Consider the following 23,820-nt stretch of genomic DNA (forward strand, 5'->3'; position numbering starts at 1 on the left):
GGAGAAGAGAAAAACTAATGATTAGAATAAAGTTCAGCTGGGATAAACAGGAAACAAAACAAAACTTTACTACCTTAAATAATATAGATATTTATTTATCTATTAGGTAAAAGTCTAAAGGCTTTGGGATTAGCAAATGCAAACTATTATATACAGGATGGGTAAAAAACAAAGTCCTACTGTATAGCACAGGGAACTATATTCAATATCCTGTGATAAACCATAATGAAAAAAATATGAAAAAGAATATATATGTATAACTGAGTCACTTTTCTGTACAACAGAAATTAAACAAAATTGTAAATCAACTATACTTCAATAAAATTTTTAAAAAACAAGCAAACCAACATAAATAACTCATGAAGATAAGATTTAATACTTAAGAACAGGCATCTTTGCTTTTTTCCCTTTCCTTTAGCTAGAAATTATTCTGTTCTATTGTTGTGGTTTTCAATAAATAGATTTGGCATTTAAAAAATAAATAAGTAAATAAAGGCATGTATTTTAGGCCTGAATGGCAACTCTGCTCCACAAAGTTCTCTGGGATATAAGCTTCTTCTGGCTCACAGCTCCGCTCAGCCTTACCTTCATGGACAAGGTAGTATTCAAGTTCCAGGTAGCAGAACAAAGGAAAGTATGGAGAAGAAGGGGTAAAGGATGAGCTAGCTACGTCATAAAGAAATTTCCTGGATATCGTCATAGGACACTTCTCCATATATCCCATTGGTGGACTTTAATTGCATGGCCACTACTATTACAAGGGAGGCTGGGAAATGTAGTTTTTATTTGGGGCAGCCCAAAATTCATCGTTATAGCAAAGGGGGAGTACTGATACTGGGGGACAATAACAGGCTCTGTCACTCACAAACTTGTTCACTCTCTCTGCAGTATTTCTCACTATTTTATCCTTGGCTTTGCTGACACCCACCCTAGTTTTTTCTCCTTTCTCTCTGGCTGTAACTTCTCAAACTTTTCTGCAGACTCTTTTTCTGCTAGGCTCCCCTGAGTGTTAGTATTCCCAGCGTTTGGTCCTCATGACCTCTTCTCTTCTCACTCCATGGACTTTATTGCATGACCATATCAAATTCATGGTTTCTACTACTCAGGTTTTACATACCTACATCTCTCTTCCAGATCTTTTTTTTTCCTGAATCCCAGACTCATATATCCAATTTCATGAAGGGCCCTCCACTCGAATATACTATGGGTGACAAACTCAGTACATCTAAAATTAAACTCTTTGTTTTCCCACTAAAACACTCTATTTTGTCCTCATTGTCTATCCACATGTTTACTGAAACTGAATTCCTGAGATATACCTGGAGTTATCCTCTTCATCTTTCACATGTTCAATGTCCTTATTTTTTTTTTTTTCTCTCTTCTCCATCCTCCCTGCTTTTGCTTTAGTGGTTAAAACTAACATCTAATGAGAATTTGCACATGCCACCTTCTGATATAACTACATTACATATTTTAACTCGTTTAATCTGCAAACAACCCTACCATTATGATTATTCCATATTTTGGATGAAGAAATTAAGGAAAAGAGAAATCAGGTAATTTTCCCAAATGTCACAACAGCAAACGGTAAAACCAGAATCTGAAACCAGGCAGTTGATTTTAGAGTTCTCTCTCTTGACTGCCGTAACTTTCTGTTTTAGCCCTCATTATTTATTTCTTACATTATTATAGAAGCCTTTCAACTGGTTTCTCTTTTCCAGTCTCCCTAACTCCTCCCCCAAATTCCATCATTCATATGATTAACCCCAGAGTAAACTTTCTAAAATACAATCTAATCATATTAATCTGCTGCCTAAAATCCATCAGCGCTTCTCCATCACCTTCAGGCTAAAGTTCCAGCTGCTTAATTATACACAAGGTCTTTCATGATCTGGCCCCTACTCACCTATATAGCCTCTTCTGAAACCTCCCCCCAGGTGTGGCACCAGCCAGCCATCAGAGACCACTTGCAGTTTTTGAGCAGAACCTGCTCCCTCCATGCATCTCTGTACTTTTGCACTCACTCATAACTCCTATTTCAAGGGCAGACTGTTATGGAAAGAGCTCAAAGTTTCTCAAGAGCAGAATGGATCACCCTCTGTGTTTTATAGCTACTGTCATACTTTTCACATAGCACGGGAAGTGAGAATTTACTCTTCTCTCTCCCTTACTAGCCTCCATAAGTCACCTGAGGGAAGTGTTGGTTCTTTGTGTCTGCAGTACTTACCAAAGTACTCAGTGCATAATAGTCACTCATTAAATGGTTATCAAATAAGGCTGAACTAAATAAAGACTATAATTACTTCACTCCCTTTTATGCCATTTTCCTAAACAAGGCCTACTGCAGGGAGATCTCTTGGATATTGTTGGTTTCACTCCGGCTTACTTACCTGTAGGGAAAGTTCATCTTGTAGTTGGGTCAGAATAATATAGAAGCCTATCACTTGGTATGGTACACCTTGGGGATGGACATGAGGGTCTGCAAGTAAAGTAGAGGTGGGCCAAGAAGAGGAACACATATATGTTTATATTAGTGACAGTTTACATTAGATGCCAGGACATAAAATGTGTTCAATATCCCTGGAAGCTGTTTTTAAAGGAGGTAACTGAGGGCATTTGAAAAGGTGCACTTTTTTTCCCCTCCTTTTGTATGGCAGTTATTCTGGGGGAAGCCAATGCAGAAAGTTCTGGGTTGTAGAATTTTGAAAAAGAAGCACACGATAGTTAGATTTATTTCAGAGGATTCTGGTGATTTTGTGACAGGCAGCCAGAAGGGAAATTACCTTAGCTGGTCTTGGCTCAGTCCCTTCTCCAATCCTAATCATTCTTTCAAACCCACATACAGTAGACAGAACAGTTGTCCTTCACCACTGAAGAAATGCAGCCGAGAGTTACGTTACCGTGGAAACAGAATAATTTTTTTTTTTTTTTTTTTTTTTTGCTGCAAGACATATCGCTTCATCTGCACTATTATGAAGCAGCATACATTGGTAGGGCTGGGAGGGGAATCAAATATTCTGCCCCCCAGTATTATACTTGGCCTCTGGATGAATAAATGACTTTCAATTAGAGTGCTTAAATATCTTTTAACTTGAATCATTGTTATTAGAGGCCCAACAGAATTTTACTTGGAAAAGAGTAAAAAATTCAACTCTGCGGTTCAGGAGAGAGCTATAAATTCTTTCAAACTAGACCACTTCTGTTAAAGAAAATATAAGGGAATTTACAACTAATGTTTTCATTGTATGCAAAATAAATGCCTTTGTCCTTTGTGTTTTGACTATCTGACTTGATCCTGCTGTGGATTTAGGTTGTCCAGACCTCTTTCATCCTTTGTCTCTACTTTGAGCTGCTTTGTAGTGAACACACATATTTACAATTTCATCTCGTGTTGGGCTGCGGGTATTCAGATCCTCTCTTCCTGACTTGCTGCTGAGCTCATCTGAGCCTTGACTCCCTTGCCCAGCCAAAGCCCTCACTCCTGTTTGCTACCTGCCTCTGTGACTGGGAGGCTCACCTCCTCTTACGCCCAACCCTAAATTTAGCCACTGTCCTATTTTATTTTCTCCTCTTGTAACTACTCTCTTTCTTACTATTTGTGTTGCTAACTGTCGTGAAGAGTGAATCTGTAAGACCTCCACCGGCAGAAGGATCAATTCAGTAAAATCCCAGGAACCGAAGAAGAATCCCTTATCCCTTCAGTTCCAAAATGTTCACAGTCACTGCGCTTCCTTACAAGTCCATAAAAGCACTAAAACAAAAACCAACCAAGCAAAACACACACACACACACACACACACACACACACACACACACACACACACACGAGTCTAACTTTAATCACAGAGAAATCCCATAAATGAAAGGAAAGAAACATCTTTTATTGGCTGGATGGAAATTAGAAAATAATGTAATACTTTAAAAATACTAGTGTTTTTTTTGTTTGTTTGTTTGTTTTGCGGTACGTGGGCCTCTCACTGCCATGGCCTCTCCCGTTGTGGAGCACAGGCTCCAGACGCGCAGGCCCAGCGGCCATGGCTCACGGGCCCAGCCGCTCCGCGGCACGTGGGATCCTCCCGGATCGGGGCACGAACCCATGTCTCCTGCATTGGCAGGCGGACTCTCAACCACTGTGCCACCAGGGAAGCCCAATACTAGTGTTTTAATGAAAATAAAAACAAAAATAAACAAATGGAACCTAATTTAACTGAAAAGATTTTGCACAGCAAAGGAAACCATAAACAAAACAAAAAGACAACCCACAGAATGGGAGAAAATATTTGCAAATGAAGCAACTGACAAGGGATTAATCTCCAAAATATACAAACAGCTCAGGCAGTTCAATATCATAAAAACAAACAACCCAATCAAAAAATGGGCAGAAGATGTAAGTAGACATTTTTCCGTAAAAGACAGATGGCCACAAAGCACATGAAAGATGCTCAACTTCACTAGTTATTAGAGAAATGCAAATCAAAACTACAATGAGGTATCACCTCACACTGGTCAGAATGGCCATCAACAAAAAATCTACGAACAGTAAATGCTGGGGAGGGTGTGGAGAAAAGGGGACTCTCGTACACTACTGGTGGAAATGTAAATGGTGCAGCCACTATGGAGAACAGTATGACGATTTCTTAAAAAACTAAATATAGAACTACCATATGCTCTAGCAATCCCACTCCTGGGGATATATCCAGAGAAAACTACAATTAGAAAAGATACATGCACCCCAATGTTCACTGTGGCACTACTTACAATAGCCAAGACATGGAAACAACCCAAATGTCCATCAATGTATGAATGGATAAAGAAGATGTGGTATATATATACAAAGGAATATTATTCAGCCTTAAAAAAGAGTGAAATAATGCCATTTGCAGCAACATGGATAGACCTAGAGATTATCATACTAAATGAAGTGAGACAGAGAAAGACAAATATCATATGATATCACTTATATGTGGAATCTAATAAAAAATGATACTAATGATACTAAAAAATGATACTTACTTACAAAACAGAAACAGACTCACAGATGGCGAAATGAAATTTATGGTTACCAAAGGGAAATGTGGGGGGAAGTGATAAATTAGGAGATTGGGATTAACACATACACACTACTATATATAAAATAGATGACTAAGAAGGACCTACTGTATAACACAGGGAACTATACTCAATATTCTGTAATAACCTATACAGGAAAAGAATCTGAAAAAAAATGGAGATATATATATATATATGTATGTATGTATAACTGATTCACTTAGCTGTACACCTGAAAAGTACACAACACTGTAAATCAACTATACTCCAATAAAAATTTAATGGGGCTTCCCTGGCAGTCCAGTGGTTAAGACTTTGCCTTCCAACGTGGGGTTGTGGGTTCAATCCCTTGTCGGGGAGCTAGGATCCCACATGCCTTGTGGCTGAAAAGCCAAACAGAAGCAGTATTGTAACAAATTCAATAAAAACTTTAAAAATGGTCCACATAAAAAAAGTCTTTAAAAATAAATTTTAAAAAATGAAAAAATAGGGGCTTCCCTAGTGGCACAGTGGTTGGGAGTCCGCCTGCCGGTGGAGGGGACGCGGGTTCGTTCCCCGGTCTGGGAGGATCCCACATGCCACGGAGCGGCTGTGCCCGTGAGCCATGGCCGCTGAGCCTGTGCGTCCGGAGCCTGTGCTCCGCAACGGGAGAGGCCACAACAGTGAGAGGCCCACGTACAGCAAAAGAAAAGAAAAACTAAAAGTACTAGTGTTACAATTCTGGAGATAGTAGAGCAGCATTAGAAAGTAAGTGACATTTATTGAGGAACTTGTCAGTGCCAGGAGATTTAACGTCCACATTTCATTTAATTCTCAAATTCATCTCACATGTAACAATTACTTCCATTTTACAAATGAGAGATTTGAGGCTCAAAGGATTTTTTTTTTAAAGTCATTCCCGAAGTTACTTCACAAATCCTAAATGACAGTGATTTCTGATTCTGAGTCCAGTGTTCCAGGCAACTGCATCACTGTGTCCAGGGTCCAGCAGAACTCTGATGTGGGGAGGGCTAAAATCTAAGGGAAAAATGAGGAGAATATGGCCTCTAATCCTGGCTCTCCATCTCCTGAAAGGACTTTGGAAAAATCATTTCTTTGTTTTAAAGTCAGATTTGTCCATCCTTATTTAATATGGATAAATAACCTCTTATCTCCTCATATGTATAAGGAGTTAAGCAGTTAATATATGCAAAACTTGTTGAAAATATAAAGTGCACTTCTATATCTGTAGGAAGAATGACTTGTTACTATAATAGACCCACATTAGCAGGTCCATTATCACTTCCAATCAGTTCAGTCCCAAATCATTATCAACCCCAAACTGGCAATGTTTTTGGGAGCAGATCTATCACATATTTCTTATGTGTCTCCCAAATCATCTTAACACATTCTGGGTTGGATAGTGGATGCATTTTTATGTGATGAAGTGGTGAATAAATCAAACTATTCTCCAATATGTACTTGAGTCATCAGTTATAGACCCAATTTTATTATATATCAAAAAGGATTCCTTAAATACCTGGACATAATTAGCCCAGGTTGCTTTATGAACGGTCATAACACTGGTTCATAGTATTATCCAATTGATTTTTAACAGGAATAATGACCAGTTCTTTCTATTATCACATAAAAGAAAATGTTTTATTTCCCTCAAATCCACTGCTTGCCTTTCAGACAAACTCAGGAAATGTTAGTAAAATAAATAGCGAAAAATAATTTACCTAGAACCCGAAATTTCACTCTTTGTGCCTCTAACAAATTGACAGTAACTGCTCCATTTTGAGCATTTACTACATATGTACTACAATCTGAACTTTACATACCCTACCTCTTTAATTTTATAATGACCCTGTGCAATTGGATCTATTACTGTCCACATTTTATAGATGAGGAAACAGGGTCAGAGAGCAAAAACTAACTTGTCCAAGTCATAATCTGTCCAAGTCTGTAGCACAGCCTGACCTGAACCCATACAGACTGATTCTAAAGTACAGCCTTTAACTGGTGTCAAAGAAAAACCCACAGTGTAAGAGTTGTGAGTTTAAGTTTTATTCAGGGACTTACTGAGGACTATGAGGAGACGACCTCTCAGTGGCTCTGAGGAAACGACTCCAAAGAGGTGGAGGAGAAGCCAGTTTATATATGATTTTTGGGGCTAGGAAATACACGCAATCAAACATACATCTTGCTGAAAGATTACTGCTAGTCACAAAGAACAGATATCCCAAGTTAATGATTTTAGTGCTTTTCTCTGTATGGGAAGATGTAAGAATCTGGGGTGATTGAAAGGCTTCCTGAGTTATACACCCAACCATCTGAGGGTCTGTTTATCCAAAGCGACGAGTGCCTCATCCTGTTTTTCATCCTGAATTCCTCTCAGGGTGGGCAATTGCAGTGGGTGATGACTTACCCTCATAGAACCAGGTAGTGAGCAATGCCCTTTGTTTTTCTTTGTTTATCTTTGTTTACTCCAGAACCCTGCACACTAACCAAGGGCATAATCTAAGAAAACCAGCTTTCTTTTCTTGCCCACCTCCATTAAGCTCATTATCCTTTGTTTTATAAAAGACAGGAGGGAAGGAATGAAAAAGGGAGAAGGGAAGGAGGAGGGTGGAAAGAAAAAAAGGAAGAAAAGGGAGGAAAGAAGGTCCCTCAGCGTCATCCACTAGGTTGTTGTCCTCCCCCAACAATCTAGGTATAAAATGGGACCCATCCAACTTTTTAACACTAATCAATGTTGTCACAAAATAAATATGTGAAGTGCCAGTTTGGTCTGACTTGATGTCATCTTGCCTTTGTTTTGCATTTATCAGGAAAAGTATTCTTGCAGATTAAAGGGCCACTGGAAGATATTTATAAAATCTACTGCTATCACCACGATGAAGCGCACAGTGTACTGGAGTCCTATGAAAAGGAAGAGGAGCTGAAGCAACATTTGAGCCTCTGTATTCAGTCCTTAAAGTAAGGCCTTTTCGGGCTTCCCTGGTGGCGCAGTGGTTGAGAGTCCGCCTGCCGACGCAGGGGACACGGGTTCGTGCCCTGGTCCGGGAAGATCCCACATGCCGCGGAGCGGCTGGGCCCGTGAGCCATGGCCGCTGAGCCTGTGCATCCGGAGCCTGTACTCCGCAACGGGAGAGGCCACAACAGTGAGAGGCCTGCGTACTGCAAAAAAAAAAAAAAAAAAAAAAAGGCCTTTTCAAAAAATTTCCATGCACTCTCAGTCACCTAGCAGGGAACATTTTAACTGGATGTAGATGAAAGGTCTCCCATAAATCCTATGTTTTATGAGGCTTGCTGGGAGCTCTACTTTGTGTTCTCTTCATGAAAAGCTGACATGCCAGAAACCCTGATTGACTTGGTTTTTTTCCCTGCAAGGATGACTAAAAATAACATGGGAAAGATACGGGGCTCTGTAGAGATAGAAAAATGCAATATCAAAAAATGAAATGTAGAAGAAAAGCCCCTCTTAAAGCTGTTGTTACTTTCCTGCTCCCACCTAGGTCAAGTAATATGTGAAACAGCCTGTGTCACTGTGGTCACAGGAACACGTGGAATAATAAAGTTAGTGGGATGTCCCATGACCCTCTGAATGGCCCTTGCCATCCCCCAAACTCACTGTGGGGAAGGAGGGGAGATTGGCAAAGACAAGTCAGGCCCTGTTAAAGTTAGTTTCAGGAAAGTTAGTCACGCCTTCCTTCCTCATCTCTAAATTGTTGGTGGGAAGTGCTACCTAATGTAATTATTTTTAATCTGGGAGAAATATCTATTCACTATAAAAATCTGAAAAAGGAAGTTCCCTGGTGGCCTACTGGTTAGGGTTCCGGGCTTTCAGTGCTGTGGCCTGGGTTCAATCCCTGGTCGGAGAACTGAGATCCTACACGCCGTGTGTACGGCCAAAAAAAAAAAAAAAAAATCTGAAAAAAAAGATAAGAAAGCATGAATAAGATAAAAACCCTTACTATTCCATGTATTAATTCCTTGCTAACCATGAATTAAAAACCATAGTTTGCATTTTTTTCTGATCTTATTTATACACATAAATATAAACATGTGTTTGGGTTCTTTTAAATGGAATTAGTATCTTACTGTATCTCCAGTTTTCTACCGAATGAAGCTTAAAGCCAAAATGTCCTCCCTACTCCACATCTTACCCAGTGGCTCTATTGTGGTTTTTCACCTCTAAAGGTTATCCATTGTCAAATGGTCTTGATTAAGCTAAGAATTAACCAAGCAGAGAAAGCTATGGTGTATAAATCAACACACACCAACCAGTCTGATCCTCCCCTTTTATATACTCTATTGCAGGGGCGGGGGCAGAAAGGGGGGTCTAATGTGGTACAACTGAATCAAAGTGAAATCAGGAGGCTAAATGAGACTACTCTGGAGAAAAGCCTTTCCAGGCTAGAACTGGGACTGAAGATGTGTTTAAACTGGACCCTACAAATTTCTTAAAATTAACTTTATCGCCCTCTACTGGCCATTAAGTTATTGCAGTTCTTTAACCATTTTCATGCTGCGGAAAAGTAACAATTTCAAGTCACTAAATCGCAAGCATTTATTTAGCACCTGTGCTGTAATGAGCATAGATCTGGGTCCTGAAAATACAAAAATAAATCATACTTAAACCGTGCCCACAAGCAGCTCAATATGATCAGGTGATTCTTAAAGATAATATGTGATGAGTAGTTCCAGTTCACTATTTCTCCATTATTGCTGTTTAGTTCAATGTTAGCAAATCAATTTAGATAAACCATAAAGTTTGAAGTTGTAGCCATCTTAATAAATTCATATATTAGAAGCAACATCTTCTAAATTTACAGGTGCTTTATCCAAGGAAGAAATAATAGTGTTATTCTGGGTGTGAATGAACACCTTTCCTACCTTAAACTAGTGGCAAGATCTAATCTAATTAATGTCTATCTTGAGCCATTTTCCTTCTTCAGTTTCCAGAAATAAAAGAGAGAAATCTTATAGCAAGTGAACAAGTAGAACCTTGAATCGTCACTCTAACCCCAGCCCCAGGTCTAGAGGTCCACACAGGGAGAGGATGTAGTTAATTTATTTGGGCAAATGCTTCTGACAGCTGACCAGAAGTGGAGCTGTCTGTTCAGAGGGAGATGAACAATAGTTTATTATTCATTAAGCTGTTGACTCCTAAGAGAAAGAAATTAACCGTGCCAGAATATTCCATCAGGCAATGTAGCTCAGTACCATACCCCGCTAAAACAGCTAAAGCAGAAGTAATTTGGAAACTTCGTAAAATCCCAATTACTGAAAATTACTTTCAGACCCAAAGGCTTATTTGATCTTTTTCTGAAAGCCTTAAATTCTTGTCCTGGTGATGTCCCAAATATTGTATATTCTGCCCCATTCTGCTATGAGGGAATCATTTCAGGCATTGGAAGGTGCTAAGGTTTAGGAAAACATAAAATCCAGAGGAAGTAATATTGGCAGGACTATTTCTTAAGGGAAAGAAAATCAAAATAAAATAGTTTAAATTAGAGCTATTTTTCCCAAAATTGCCTTTCCATGAAAATAAAGTTAATGATGAATTGTACTGGTCTGCCTGATAACTGAAAGCAGGAGACTTATTGACATTACTGTGACACTGACCTCAATTGAGTTAAGCTTTAAATTCTGAGAAACAGGTTTTCAAACAGGTTTATAGGCCAAAGAGAGTCTGGAACACCCCAAGGGCTTGGTTTCCCTTGCCAAGTAATCAGTCAAAGCTATTACTGGGGCTCTGCCTTTTCCTTGTGGCTAAATAACGGAGCCCAAGCACAGTTGCCAATTTCTAATGAATATTAGGTGTGGCCTCCATTTTCTACCATGCTGGGGGATATTGGAACAACTGGATTTGAAGCAGTACCCATGAAGAAGGTGGCTCCGTGCCTCAGACGTTAAAGCAGATTTTAAAGCAACAGAAGTTGCATTTTATCCAAAATTTAAATGTTTATTGAGGGCCTAATAAATATTTATTATAGGTACTAGATAATGTTGAAAATATCTTTTTTTTTCAAATATATAAACACAGTTCTTGCCTCCTGGGAACATACCTTCTAGTTGGTAGATAAACAAAACCATCTGGAAAGCTTAATAATAATACAAGAGTTAATTTAAATAACACACCAGAAGCTGTCACGGTGAGGTTCAAGACTAACTTCCAAAAGGAGAGTAGAGAGATTTCCTGGTTCTGTAACCAAGAGACTTGAGGTCATAACATTTGGCTATTCTCTGAAGCCCATTATCTTTCAAAAGAGCAAAGAATATTGGTATCCAGAAAATAATTTTGAATCCCTTTGAAACGTTTGGGCAATGTTTCTTTGTGTGTGAGTTTCCCTACTTTGGACCCACCAGGGATGTGTAATAAAAGTGCAACTTCCTATGCTCTGCTCCAGACCAAAAAAAAATTAGGATTGCTGGGGGTCCACTCCATGAATCTTCACTTTAACAAGCACCCTTGGGTGATCATGGACACACACTCCAGTGAAGATCTACTTTAGAAGGAGAAATCATGCCCATGGTACCCACTCACTGCTTTCCCTGAAGCCCACAGGCTGTTTTCATGACTATAGATACAATCTAAGCAGTAATTTCAGGGTTTAGAAACCTTAAGAAAGTAAAGACTAAAACAATCTAGAAGCACAATCCCACATCTGCATCTACAGCTTATAAATTGGAAGTCTGCAAGTTTTTAATTTATTCCACAAGGAGTATTTACAGCGTCACATTAGTGACCTGTAAGATTACATGAAATACTGATTTAATACAGTTTCTAAACTTGTGGAAATTATTTGCTAAATGCCTAGTTACTTAGCCTCTTTGGGGTTATTTAAGGTTTCTGCTCTGCATGAGGAAAGTGAAAAATAGAATAGCTGTGAATGCAAGTGTAGCTATAATTAGAATAGTCTGTCTGCAGCCTCCTTTATCTGTTTTCCTAGTTATAAATACCACCAAATCCCTGATGCCTTTCAGAGGCCCTAAAGATTTGTTTATTTGTAATAGAAAAAGAATGAAGAGGCTTTTCCAAGTTTTTTAGTAGGTAACCGGAAGATGCATTTCTAACTTCATGTCTAGCTGTTATAAATTTATCTACGTTTTTCTTCTTCCTAACTGAGGCCACCATCCTCAGGAGGAAAACTTCTAACTCCTAGTCATCTGGGTGCTGTGGCTGCTTATATTACTGCTATAGATTTTCCATTCAGGGAAGCTAAAAGCTCATGCAACATGACATCAAAGGAATAGATTTCAATTTGTCCACCACAGTTTATATTTCTTAATATTATTCTAGTGGGGTGTTCCAAGTAAAAATTAAAATCACTTTTGGAAACTCTTTCAGTTCTTTATTACATGACATCATGTTTGAACAAAGATGATAATCCTTAATGGAGTAGTCATGAAAAAACTATTGTTAACTGTGAGTCAAATTATAATGACCCCATGAGGGTGTAAGGTGGGGTGGTGGATATATTGTTACTTTACCCCCCAAAGGGGTAAATGGACCCAATTTAACTTTGTCCTTCCTGAAATGTCCTTGGCTGGGGTTAACTTCTGGAAAGTTTTAGCCTAAAAGGGAGATTTTTTAAAATGATAAGCAAATAAAAAGGAGATGTTATAACATAATGCCACTATTCCACTGTTGGAAAACCTCAGGTTCCTTTTCATAAAATGTTATATTTACATTAAACACAGTGTTTAATATATGTTATAATATGGAGGTTTTTTCTGGTTGAAGTAAATGGAATAGAAAGAGAAAAAATTTTCCATGTCTTCTCTAGGAGTTAGAAGAACAATCTTTTCTTTCAACTTCAAAGTATGTGTTTTGGTTCCAAAGTGATTGCATCTTTCACTTGTTTGTTTTCATAGAAAACTGCATTCTTATTTTTATTCAACTTCCATCCCAAATTTTCTGATCTATGACTTGCAGAGCAAAGTAAGAAAAGGAAATTCCTTAATAGAAGGGGATAGAAATTGAGGAAAGAATGTGAGCTTAAAGAAAATGAATGGAAAGAAATACTGGGCAGGAGGGTAGTGGTGGTGTACTTTCTTTCATTGAGATAGAAGAGTTCTTCAAACAACAGTTAATAATTGTTTGAAATTGTAGCACCTGCTGATTTTTAAAAATTTATAATCCTCTGTTGGATTCCCAACTGGGAGGTCTTAGATTCAGCAAAACCTAGTTATTTCAAGATGTCTAGGGATCCATTCATACACTGTCTGGAGAGCGAAGGGATACTTGCTATACATATATGTATACCATTGTTTTCCACATATATAAAGTACTGGGATTAATTTTTTTAAATTAAGCCCATGAAAATTTATGAAATTCGGCATAGGTAGTTATTGAATTTTTTCTCAATCATTGAATATGAAAAGACCATCTACTATGATGTGATGGGATCATGACATTTTTTTTGTATTGAAAACATTCATTGTGTTCCAGAAAACTGGAAACCAGAAGTCAAGGTGATCAGTTTATTAATACAGGTTATTACTTTATTTCTCTATAGCCACATGAGGCTTTCAGAGAGAAGTTCCTATCTCCTTTATTCTTGAAATTTAACTTGAAAGATTCCCACTTTTTTATTGTTAAATTAATTAATTTGACAAATACGTTTTGTGCTACTGTGTGCCAGTCCGTTTTTCAGGTACTGGGGCTACAACGGAGAACAAAGCAATGATAAATCCTTGCCCTCCTTGGCATCGGGGAGCGGAGAGATAGACAAGAAACCAAATAAACATATAGTATATTAGAAAGTGACAAAGCGTTATGGGGAGAAATGAAGCAGGGAATGAGAATCAAGAGTACAGTGGGAGGCAGGTACAATGTTTAAGAGGCTGGTCAGGGAAAGCATCACTGGGCAGGGGCATTTGAACAAAGACCTGAGGGAGATAAGGAAGGAGCCATATAGATATCTGGAGGAAGGGCAGTCAGGCAAGTGCAAGGACCTCGAGGCAGGACCCTGCGCTTTGAAAAGAGCAAGGAGGCGTGCAGTTGCCACAGATGGGGAGAGTAGCTGAACTATGGGAAATGAGGTAGAGAAGACGTGGAAGTAGAGGCAGATCGCGTTGCCTTGGAAGGACTTTAGTTTTGCTTGAGCAAAATGGAAGCCACAAAAGCTAGCAATGCTGAGTGAAAGTTTTTATGGGAATTATCTAATTGAATAGGTGAATTGTTTATAATCTATCTAGCTATCTATATATATAAAAAACACTATAGACAGAGATATTATAAAGCACTTGATAGTAGTTTTCTGCAAGTCAGTAACTTTCCTTTGTAATCTTATCTCAATTTCTCCTAATTACTATGTTTAATAGATTTTTATTTCATAATATAAACAAAGATTAACATTTAAATCCATTTTCAAATGACTAAAATTTACTAACTATAATCTGAATCAACAGTTTTTAAACCTTATACAAAGTGTGAAACAAATATGGTGGATACATACTAAAATAAAGTTTTAGGGATATTATAAAACTAATTCTATAAAACCTTCATGAAAATGACTTATTACGCTATTTTACATAATAAAATTTTAAAGCTTATATAATGTTTGCTTATTACCTCAAATATCTCGATTTACATGAATTTACTTTTTTTTTTCCTTTTCTTACAGGAAAATATACATGCAAGAGTAAGTACTTTTGTTTAAATAATAGATATCAAATGTTAAAATCATGGGGAAAAGCTGATGAATATTTCTGTGCAAATCAGAATTTTTAGTTTTTACAATGATATTCATCGCTTTTAATAAGTCAAGATTGCAAAGACATTTACCCTAGATATTATTGGTGCATTTATTTTCAATTTGCCTGAGATGATCTTACATATTAAATTATTATTATGTGTACCTTATTAAACTTTTTAGAAGAATCTTGGGATATAATTTACTTAAGTCACAAGTTTTTGGTGCCAGGAACTCTTTGGGAACTGCTTATCACACATATGTTTAGGAATCACTTTAATGTGTCCAAAAATATTTCTTCCTAAGGACAACATTAGTCTAAAAAGTCTCAGATTGATACCATAATGTTTTTGAAGGTTACATAGATTAACATATAAAAGAAAAGCTTCCTTATGCATTACAGTAAAATATTCTGTTTCTTCTGATTTGGACTCTGATTTACAGAGAAAAAAATCATACACACACATACATAGCATGAAAATGAAATATTAAGATGAAATAATTGGTTACTAGGACAATATAGAAATTATCTTATAAAAGCAACACACACATACACATACTTTGCAAGATGTCCATTTTTATAGAAGAACAGCATGTCTAGTCTAATATTGAAAAGATGATATTGATTTGAATATGAAGTCAAATTTACCAGGACTTAAAAAAGCACGTGTTTGCCTTAGCATGGTCAGGAGCTATCTAAAGTCCTGAGTTCCTAGTCTGCTTGTGCGTGTGTGTGTGTGTGTGTGTGCGTGTGTGTGTGTGTACATTCTAAACTCCTGAAACTTTACAACAAGAAATACAAAATAAAAATTATATTAATTTAAGCTGTAAATATCTGCCATTCATGCTTTGGTGCAGAGCAACCTTGAGGAAAGACAGAATTCCAGGGTGAGGTGGAAGAATCAGGCATCATACAGGAGACCTGTAGACTAAGGTTTTATACCCCAGCCAAGCTGAGAAGTTAGTTTTTGGCATACAAAACAAGCACCCAGTTCTCTCACTTTATAAGCCTTTTCTTTCAAAAGGAAAAAAATATCCTATAGTATAAACAGATATGATTAGATTTGTTCAAGACCATTTGAATTTGAAGAGGAGTATAACAGAATAGGGCATTTTGGTCCTTTCACACACCAGAGCTTTCCTGGCTCCTCTTCAATGACAGTTGATGGTATTGGAGGGGTGGAGGATGGCTGTCTCATTATAAAGCCTGTGGCCCTGGCATCGTGCCTAGGACTGGAGATTCACAGAGCTGGGGAATGAGAGAAGAACTTCATATGCTACACATCTATTCTACACATACAATGTATGCTACACATATGATGTATGCTACACATAACAATGCTACAGAGAAACCCAAGCCTACGTTGTGGCCAACCCAATACTTAGGTTTCTTTTCCTAGAGCTTAGGTCTTTATAACCAAAGATTGAGAGACAGAGACAGACAGAAAGAGAGATTCAGAGAAGGAAAGTGAGCAAATCTTTTAATACATTAGCATGCACAGGCTCCTACATACAGAATACTTGAAACAAACAGCACCTTGTATTGAAATGCTTGCTTAAAAAATTGCACTGGCTTCTGCGGCAGTCCTGTTGTGTGGGTGTTAGCAGGCTGCTTATGCCCCCCTCTAACCCATTCTATACATCAAGAACTCGAAAATAGGAAGAAGAGTCATAGCGTGTGGCTGCATGAACATCAAAGCCACGTTTGCCATGAGTTATATTCCTTCCTGTTTCTCTCATTCAGGAAAGGAGGCACAGACGCTGCTACCTAAAAGAGCAAAAGGCAATGTCAAATGCTATGTAATTGTTGGGCTCCTTAGTAGCTAAGGCCAAGAATGTCGCAACCAGAGTAGTGCATTTATGAGATGTGGGTTTTAAAATGGCTTCAAAAAAATGTCTTACTTATGGAAGCTGAAAACTGTCTTTTTTTCACAATCTGCATTTTAAAAAGTACAGAGAAAGGCAAAGACATTTAAATTTTCTAAAATGTTTACTTTGAATTATAATCTTATGAAAACATCAAAACAATATCAAAGTGACAAGAGTCATAGAATCTTCCACCAAAGGGTCTCCCCCAAACCATAGGATACAAGTCCCATGTTCTAAAGCAAGAAAAGTATACCTATTCTAAATGTACCTCCAGAAATACACTGTTTTATCTTCAATATTTATACTTCTCTATACGTTTCTCTGCCTGACCAGTTATTTCCACCTTTGGATCTCAGGGTTTCAATCAATCTCAAAATGTTATTTTTTCTTAAGTTTTGTATTTTTAAAATTATTGAAGAAACACTGAAAACATAGAAAATCAAAACGAGGACACAGAAGACAATTGGTAGTCACATTCCATTTTAACATCACATGCGTCCCTTACTTCCCTGCAATTGTTTTCTCTACACAGACACACGTTGACTAAAATAGGACAGCTATATATTTCCTGTATGTCAACTTGCTACCTCTTTATCAATACATCATGAGCATCTCTCTATGTCAGTAAACATAAATCCACATTGCTTTATGACTGCATACTATTCTATCTGATGTATATACCATAATTTAGTTTACCAAACCCTTACAGATACTTGAAGTGTGTCTGTCTTGCAAAGATCGACTTTACGTGTTCATTCTTATACATGATCTTTGAATAATAGTTTAATTATTTTCTTTGGATGGATTTCTAAAAGTGGAATTGCTAGACCAAAGGGCTTTTGACACTTATTGCCAGATAATTTAAGAAAAGTTGAACTAATTTATAGTCCCACTACCATATATGAGTTGTCCATTTATCTACTACTTGCTAGCACTAGATAAAATTAATGTTTGCATCCTTACAACTTATGGCAATGTAATAGGCCCAAAGTAGCATTGTATTGTTTTCATTATCACTAAAAATAATCTTGTGTTTAACCATTTGTATTTCACCTCTAATGAATTAGCTTTTTTATTGATTGTTCACTTTTACCGAGATGTTTATCTTTTTCTAAAAGATTGATGATGGCTCTTTAATTAGCAAGTGTATTATCCTTTTTTCTATCTTATGTACTATGAATAATTTTTCCAGATTATCACTTGACTTTTAACATAGTGTATAGTTGCTTCTGTTTTCATTTTTATCCATACAGTTTTACAGAGCTAAATTTTAAAATAGATTTATCACTTTTTTCTATTGTAGCTTTTGGATTTTGTATCTCACTTAGAAACCCTGAGTTTGTTTTTAAACCGTAATCCCATTTTTTCACCAAGATCTTGTATAATTTCATTTCTAACATTTAAATCTTTGATCTATCTAGAAATTATTTTGGTGTAAAGAATCCATTTTTATTATTTTTTTATGACAAGCTAATTATCACAATACCTGATATTGAATGGTTCCTTTCTTCCACTGAGTAGGAATGTCATATTTACCACATAATTTCCATACATATTTGTATTTATTTCTTTATTTTCTATTCTGTGCTTGATTTCCATTTGCCCATATATGTACCCATACCAAACTGCTTTCATTTTTGCAGCTTTATATTTTAATATCAGGTATAACTAATCTCAGCTCAGTATTATTCCTTTTCAGAATTTTCTTGAATATTCTTGAATGTTTCTTTCTTTAAAAACTTTCTCTTTTGTTAAAATTATATCTACCCATGGTTTAAAAAGCCAAATAGTTCTACAGGATTTAAGAAAAATAGTAGTCTACTGTATAGCACAGGGAACTATATTCAATATTCTGGGATAAAGCATAATGGAAAAGAAAATAACAAAGAATGTATATATGTGTATAACTGAGTCACTTTGCAGTACAGCAGAAATTAACACAACATTGTAAATCAACCATACTCCAATAAAAATTTTCTTTTAATTAGAAAGAAAAGAAAAATAGTAGTCTCCTCTTCTACCTGCCCCTAAATGCTCCTCACCGAATACAACAGTTTCACACATTTTAGTTGACTATTTTGGTATTTATCTTCATGACTCCGAAAAAATTTGGCTTTTCCTTTTTAGGTATTGTGTATTGACTTCCCGCTATGGAAGACAAGAATCTCTCTCTCTTCCCTACCCGATCTCCACTGCGCGCACGCACACACACACACACACACACACACACACACACACACACATCCCATCTCACCATTCTCCCTATGGAGTTACATTGTAATTTGAATTAGAACAATAATCAGTGCTTGAATTATTATACGTGAATAAATTTCAGAGTTAAACCTTGGAATAAATGGATTACTTGTTTTTCTGGGAGTTAACTATTGCCTTTTTTCCCTCCTTAATTTTCTTTGGACTAATCATTAATGCTGAACTCACAGCCAGTCATCTTGAAGACAGCCAGGTGAATTTGTATGCTATCAATTTCATCTCCTTGTAAAAGCCTCTCCCAGAGCCTTCTGATCTTTTGAGTTTGGACTGATGACACTGGGCATTACTGTCTTTTAGGAACTCCCCTCCCATCATCTAGACTTTCTCTTTGCCTCTTTCCTGTCCTCCTGTAGAGGACATCCTGCAGTAGTTTCCCCTATTCATCAAAGAATGCATGGGAAGGAAAATTTTAAGAACTTTTATATCAAAAATGTCTTTATTTTACCCTCACACTTGACTTATATAGTTTGATTTTGTATAGAATTCTAAATTGAAAATCATTCATCTTCAGAATATAAAGGTAATTCTCCATTGTTTCTAACTTTCAGTTTTGCTACAAGAAATGAAAATGATTCCTAATTTTTCGTTTTTAACTGTTTAGTTTATACGTTTCCCTGAAGGATTGTAGGCTTTACTCTGTCCCCGATAATTTGAAGTTTTATGCATTCCAAGGTGAGTCCATTTCATCCATTGTGCTGTGTACTCAGTGAGTTCTTTCAACCTGCTAACTCATGTTCCTTGAATTATTTCATAGATGATTTCCTCCCCATGTGTTCTGTTCTCTCTTTCTGGGACTCTTATTATTTTGATATTGGAACTCCTAGACTGGTCTTCTAATTTTCTTATACTTTCTTCCATTTTTGTATTTTTGCCCTTCTCTCTGGAAAGTTCCTGAACATTTTCTCCAACACTTGTGAATTTTTATTTCTGCTATTATCCTTTTAATTTCCAAGAGCTCTTCCTTAGTCTTCCAAATGATCTCAAGGTGCCATTTGTGTAGCACCTTAAGAATTATGCTGTTTCTTAACCAGGTTTTTAACTAGTCCTTCTCATTCTAATTCCCACGCCCCTCTCCTTTCACTTCCATAGGTCTCAAAGACTCTAGTTAATGAACTTTTGGAGGAGTGATTAAATAAATGCTTCTCCATATTACTGGTTCTTTCTGGTCTGCTATATCAATTACCATTTGCTCATCTCCTTTACAGTTTCTAAAATTTGTTAGTAGTTCTGTATTTGTTTTCAAAGCAATTTTAAAATTATGACAAGTGTTATTTGCTTATTATTTGCATAGCAATATGCAGTTTCCCCTAAAGTTGACTTGTGATGTTTTAAAAGGAGAGTAAATTGAAAAAAAATTCAATAACAGTATAGATGGTTTGTGGCTTCTATAAACTAAATATTAAATTTAAGATATTGTGGCCATAAAATAGAGGAAATTCAAAGTAATATGGTCAATAGTTACATGATTAGTTTTCCTTCATTTTCTCCCTCAAATTAAGAAATATAGATATATCTCAATGTTTAGGTATATCTGATTTTTTTCTGTTTTCATCACAGTTTTTTACATTGTTTAAATATCATTTTAATTTTCATTGTGCAACTGTTTTCTTGTACTTGATGCAAAGCTCTTTATAGCAAAACTGGATCCTGCTAAAACAAAGCCAGCTGTGTTTACTTAACTTTGTAATGTTCCAATAATAATTTGTAAGGAGATTAGTGTAGCTACTTTCAGTACTAAATATTTGCCAAAGTATTCATGATAAGATAGAGGAATATGAAACAGAATTACAAATTAATAACTACCTTAGTTTTCAGCACAATATGTATGGGGAATTGTGCATTTGGTTACTTTTTGCGGGGGAGGCATGTGATAATTGGCTGCTTGGCTGAACTGGGTTATATCACACATAAGACTCATCTGCTGGCACAGTGGTCAGAACTCAGTCTTACTGGGAGGGATTAGATGGGGTGAGCATTGTGGCACTGAACGCCTGGAGTGTCATTATCTAGGAACACATCCTCTATCTTTTCTACCATATTGCTTGTCTGTGTGATGTAGATGTCAGAACATCATTGCTCATCACTTGGGCAACTGTCCACCGTGCTTATCTGAAGACAAAGGTGTCTGGGAGATTTCTCTTTTTTGAGAAAACCTTTTTTAATATTCGCATCTGTGATGCTTTTAAGAGAAACAGTCATCATTTGTTATTGTTATTATTGTCATTTGAAACGTAAAAGGGAGAGAATAGAACTTTGATGCCAAAGAGTGATAGAAAAAGAAGTAATGATAAGATCTGGACAGAACTAAAAGGTCTAGGTTTTTTTTTTTTAATATCTTTATTGGAGTATAATTGCTTTACAGTGTTGTGATAGTTTCTGCTGTATGACAAAGTGAATCAGTTATATACATATGTATATCCCCATATCCCCTGCCTCTTGCATCTCCCTCCCACCCTCCCTATCCCACCCCTCTAGGTGGTTGCAAAGCACCGAGCTGATCTCCCTGTACCATGCAGGTGCTTCCTACTAGCTATCTATTTCACATTTGGTAGTGTATATATGTCCATGCCACTCTCTCACTTTGTCCCAGCTTACCCTTCCCCCTCCCCATATCCTTAAGTCCATTCTCTACGTCTGTGTCTTTATTCCTGTCCTGTCCCTAGGTTCATCAGAACTTTTAATTTTCTTTAGATTCCATTTATATGTGTTAGCATACAGTATTTGTTTTTCTGTTTCAGAATTACTTCACTCTGTGTGACAGACTCTAGGTCCATCCACCTCACTACAAATAACTCAATTTCATTTTTTTTTATGGCTGAGTACTATTCCATTGTATATACGTGCCACATCTTCTTTATCCATTCATCTGTCGATGGACACTTAGGTTGCTTCCCTGTCCTGGCTATTGTAAATAGAGCTGGAATGAACATTGTGGTACATGACTCTTTTTGAATTATGGTTTTCTCAAGGTATATGCACAGTAGTGGGATATGGTTTTTTGATGGATCCTGATAAGCAAGAAAGGAGAGCAGCTCAAAGATACAAGTATATTCTTTAATATATCTGGGCATTTTTTTTTGTAATTAAAATTTTTTCAATATGTATGTAACAATAGGCCACACTGATAAGCTATCTTATTAAAATTGAGGTTTGTTTGATTGAATTGTGTGATTACATCTATATTTTGATGGTATTTTCAGTGATTTTTATAAGACTAAATAAACTGATATTTGGTGATAGTAAAAAGGAAAACTCAGAAGAAATCTGATCTTATTCATAAGGATAATGATTTCTTCTAATCAAGTTAATACCTTCCATATTCCTGACTTGTTCTTATTTAAGGAATTATTTCTACTTAAGTGTCTAAATTATTGAAGAATTTATGTTTAAGATATAGAAAGATGTTGTCCGTCGTATCCAAAGGTTTGACTACTGATATACCATCAGTGAGAAAATATGTTTTTAGTCATTATATTTTCAGTATTCATAATAGATTTACATTTTTTCCCAACCACTTCACCCAGTCTTCTTGGAAACCAGTAATATCTGTCTCCCTCTCTCCCTCATTTCCCCTTTGTCACCCTGTCTCCTTATTTCCCTTCCCCCTTCCTTAGTAGATTTGGTGCAAATGGGTAGGAAGTACAAGATAAAGTCTATCGAAGCAACTCTTTTTTGACAAAGGAGGCAAGAATATACAATGGAGAAAAGAGAGTCTCTTCAGCAAGTGGTGTTGGGAAAGTTGGACAGCTGCATGTAAATCAATGATGTTAGAACACACCCTAAGGCCATACACAAAAATAAACTCAAAATGGCTTAAAGACTTACGTATAAGACATGACACCATAGAACTCCTATAAGAGAACATAGTCAAAATGTTCTCTGACATAAATAATACCAATGTTTTCTTAGGTCAATCTCCCAATGCAATAGAAATAAAAGCAAAAATAAACAAATGGGACCTAATCAAAATTATAAGCTTTTGCACAGCAAAGGAAATCATAAACAAGACAAAAAGACAACCTATGGACTGGGAGAAAATATTTACAAATGATGCAACTGACAAGGGATTAATTTCTAAAATATACAAACAGGTCATACAATTCAATAAGAAAAAACAACAAACAAACAACCCAATCGAAAAATGGGCAAAAGACCTAAATAGACATTTCTCCAAAGAAGACATACAGATGGCCAATAGACATATGAAAAGATGCTCAACATCACTAATCATTAGAGAAATGCAAATCAAAACTACAATGAGGTACCACCTCACACCAGTCAGAATGGCCATGATTAAAAAGTCTACTAATAATAAATGCTGGAGAGGGTGTGGAGAAAAGGGAACCCTCTTACACTGTTGCTGAGGATGTAAATTGGTGCAGCCACTATGGAAAACAGTATGGACGTTCCTCAAAAAACTAAAAATAGAACTACTATGTGATCCAGCACTCTCCTTCATGGACATATATCCAGACAAAACTATAATTTGAAAAGATACATGCACCCCTATGTTCATAGCAGCACTATTTACAATAGTGAAGACATGGAAACATAAATGTCCATCAATATACAAATAGATAAAGAAGATACCGTATACATGGAATATATATGGTATATATGGAATACAATGAAATATTACTCAGCCATAAAAAAGAATGAAATAATGCCATTTGCAGCAACATGGATGCAATTAGAGATTATCATACTAAGTGAAGTAAGTCAGAAACACAAAGACAATTACCACATGATATCACTTATATGTGGAATCTAAAATACGGCACAAATGAACATATCTATGAAAGAGAAACAGAATCACAGACATAGAGAACAGACTTGTGGTTATCAAGGGAGAGGAGAGTAGGGAAAGGGAAGGATTGGGAGTTTGAGATTAGCAGAGGCAAACTATTATATATGGGATGGATAAATAACAAGGTCCTACTGT

The 23,820-nt window shown here is 36.6% G+C and overlaps 1 protein-coding gene across 1 annotated transcript in view; it reads left to right on the forward strand.

The window, feature by feature from the left end:
* Positions 1-23,820, forward strand: part of ARHGEF38 (Rho guanine nucleotide exchange factor 38) — a 145,451-nt gene that overhangs the window by 86,066 nt on the left and 35,565 nt on the right. Inside the window, exons 4-5 of the mRNA XM_024754042.1 lie at positions 7,863-8,010; positions 14,670-14,687. Of these exons, the coding sequence (XP_024609810.1) occupies positions 7,863-8,010; positions 14,670-14,687 (166 nt within the window). The remainder of the gene's footprint in view (positions 1-7,862; positions 8,011-14,669; positions 14,688-23,820) is intronic.

Source organism: Neophocaena asiaeorientalis, unplaced genomic scaffold (genome assembly GCF_003031525.2).
Source record: "Neophocaena asiaeorientalis asiaeorientalis breed wild unplaced genomic scaffold, Neophocaena_asiaeorientalis_V1.1 scaffold189, whole genome shotgun sequence".
In the NCBI taxonomy this organism is placed as follows: domain Eukaryota; kingdom Metazoa; phylum Chordata; class Mammalia; order Artiodactyla; family Phocoenidae; genus Neophocaena; species Neophocaena asiaeorientalis.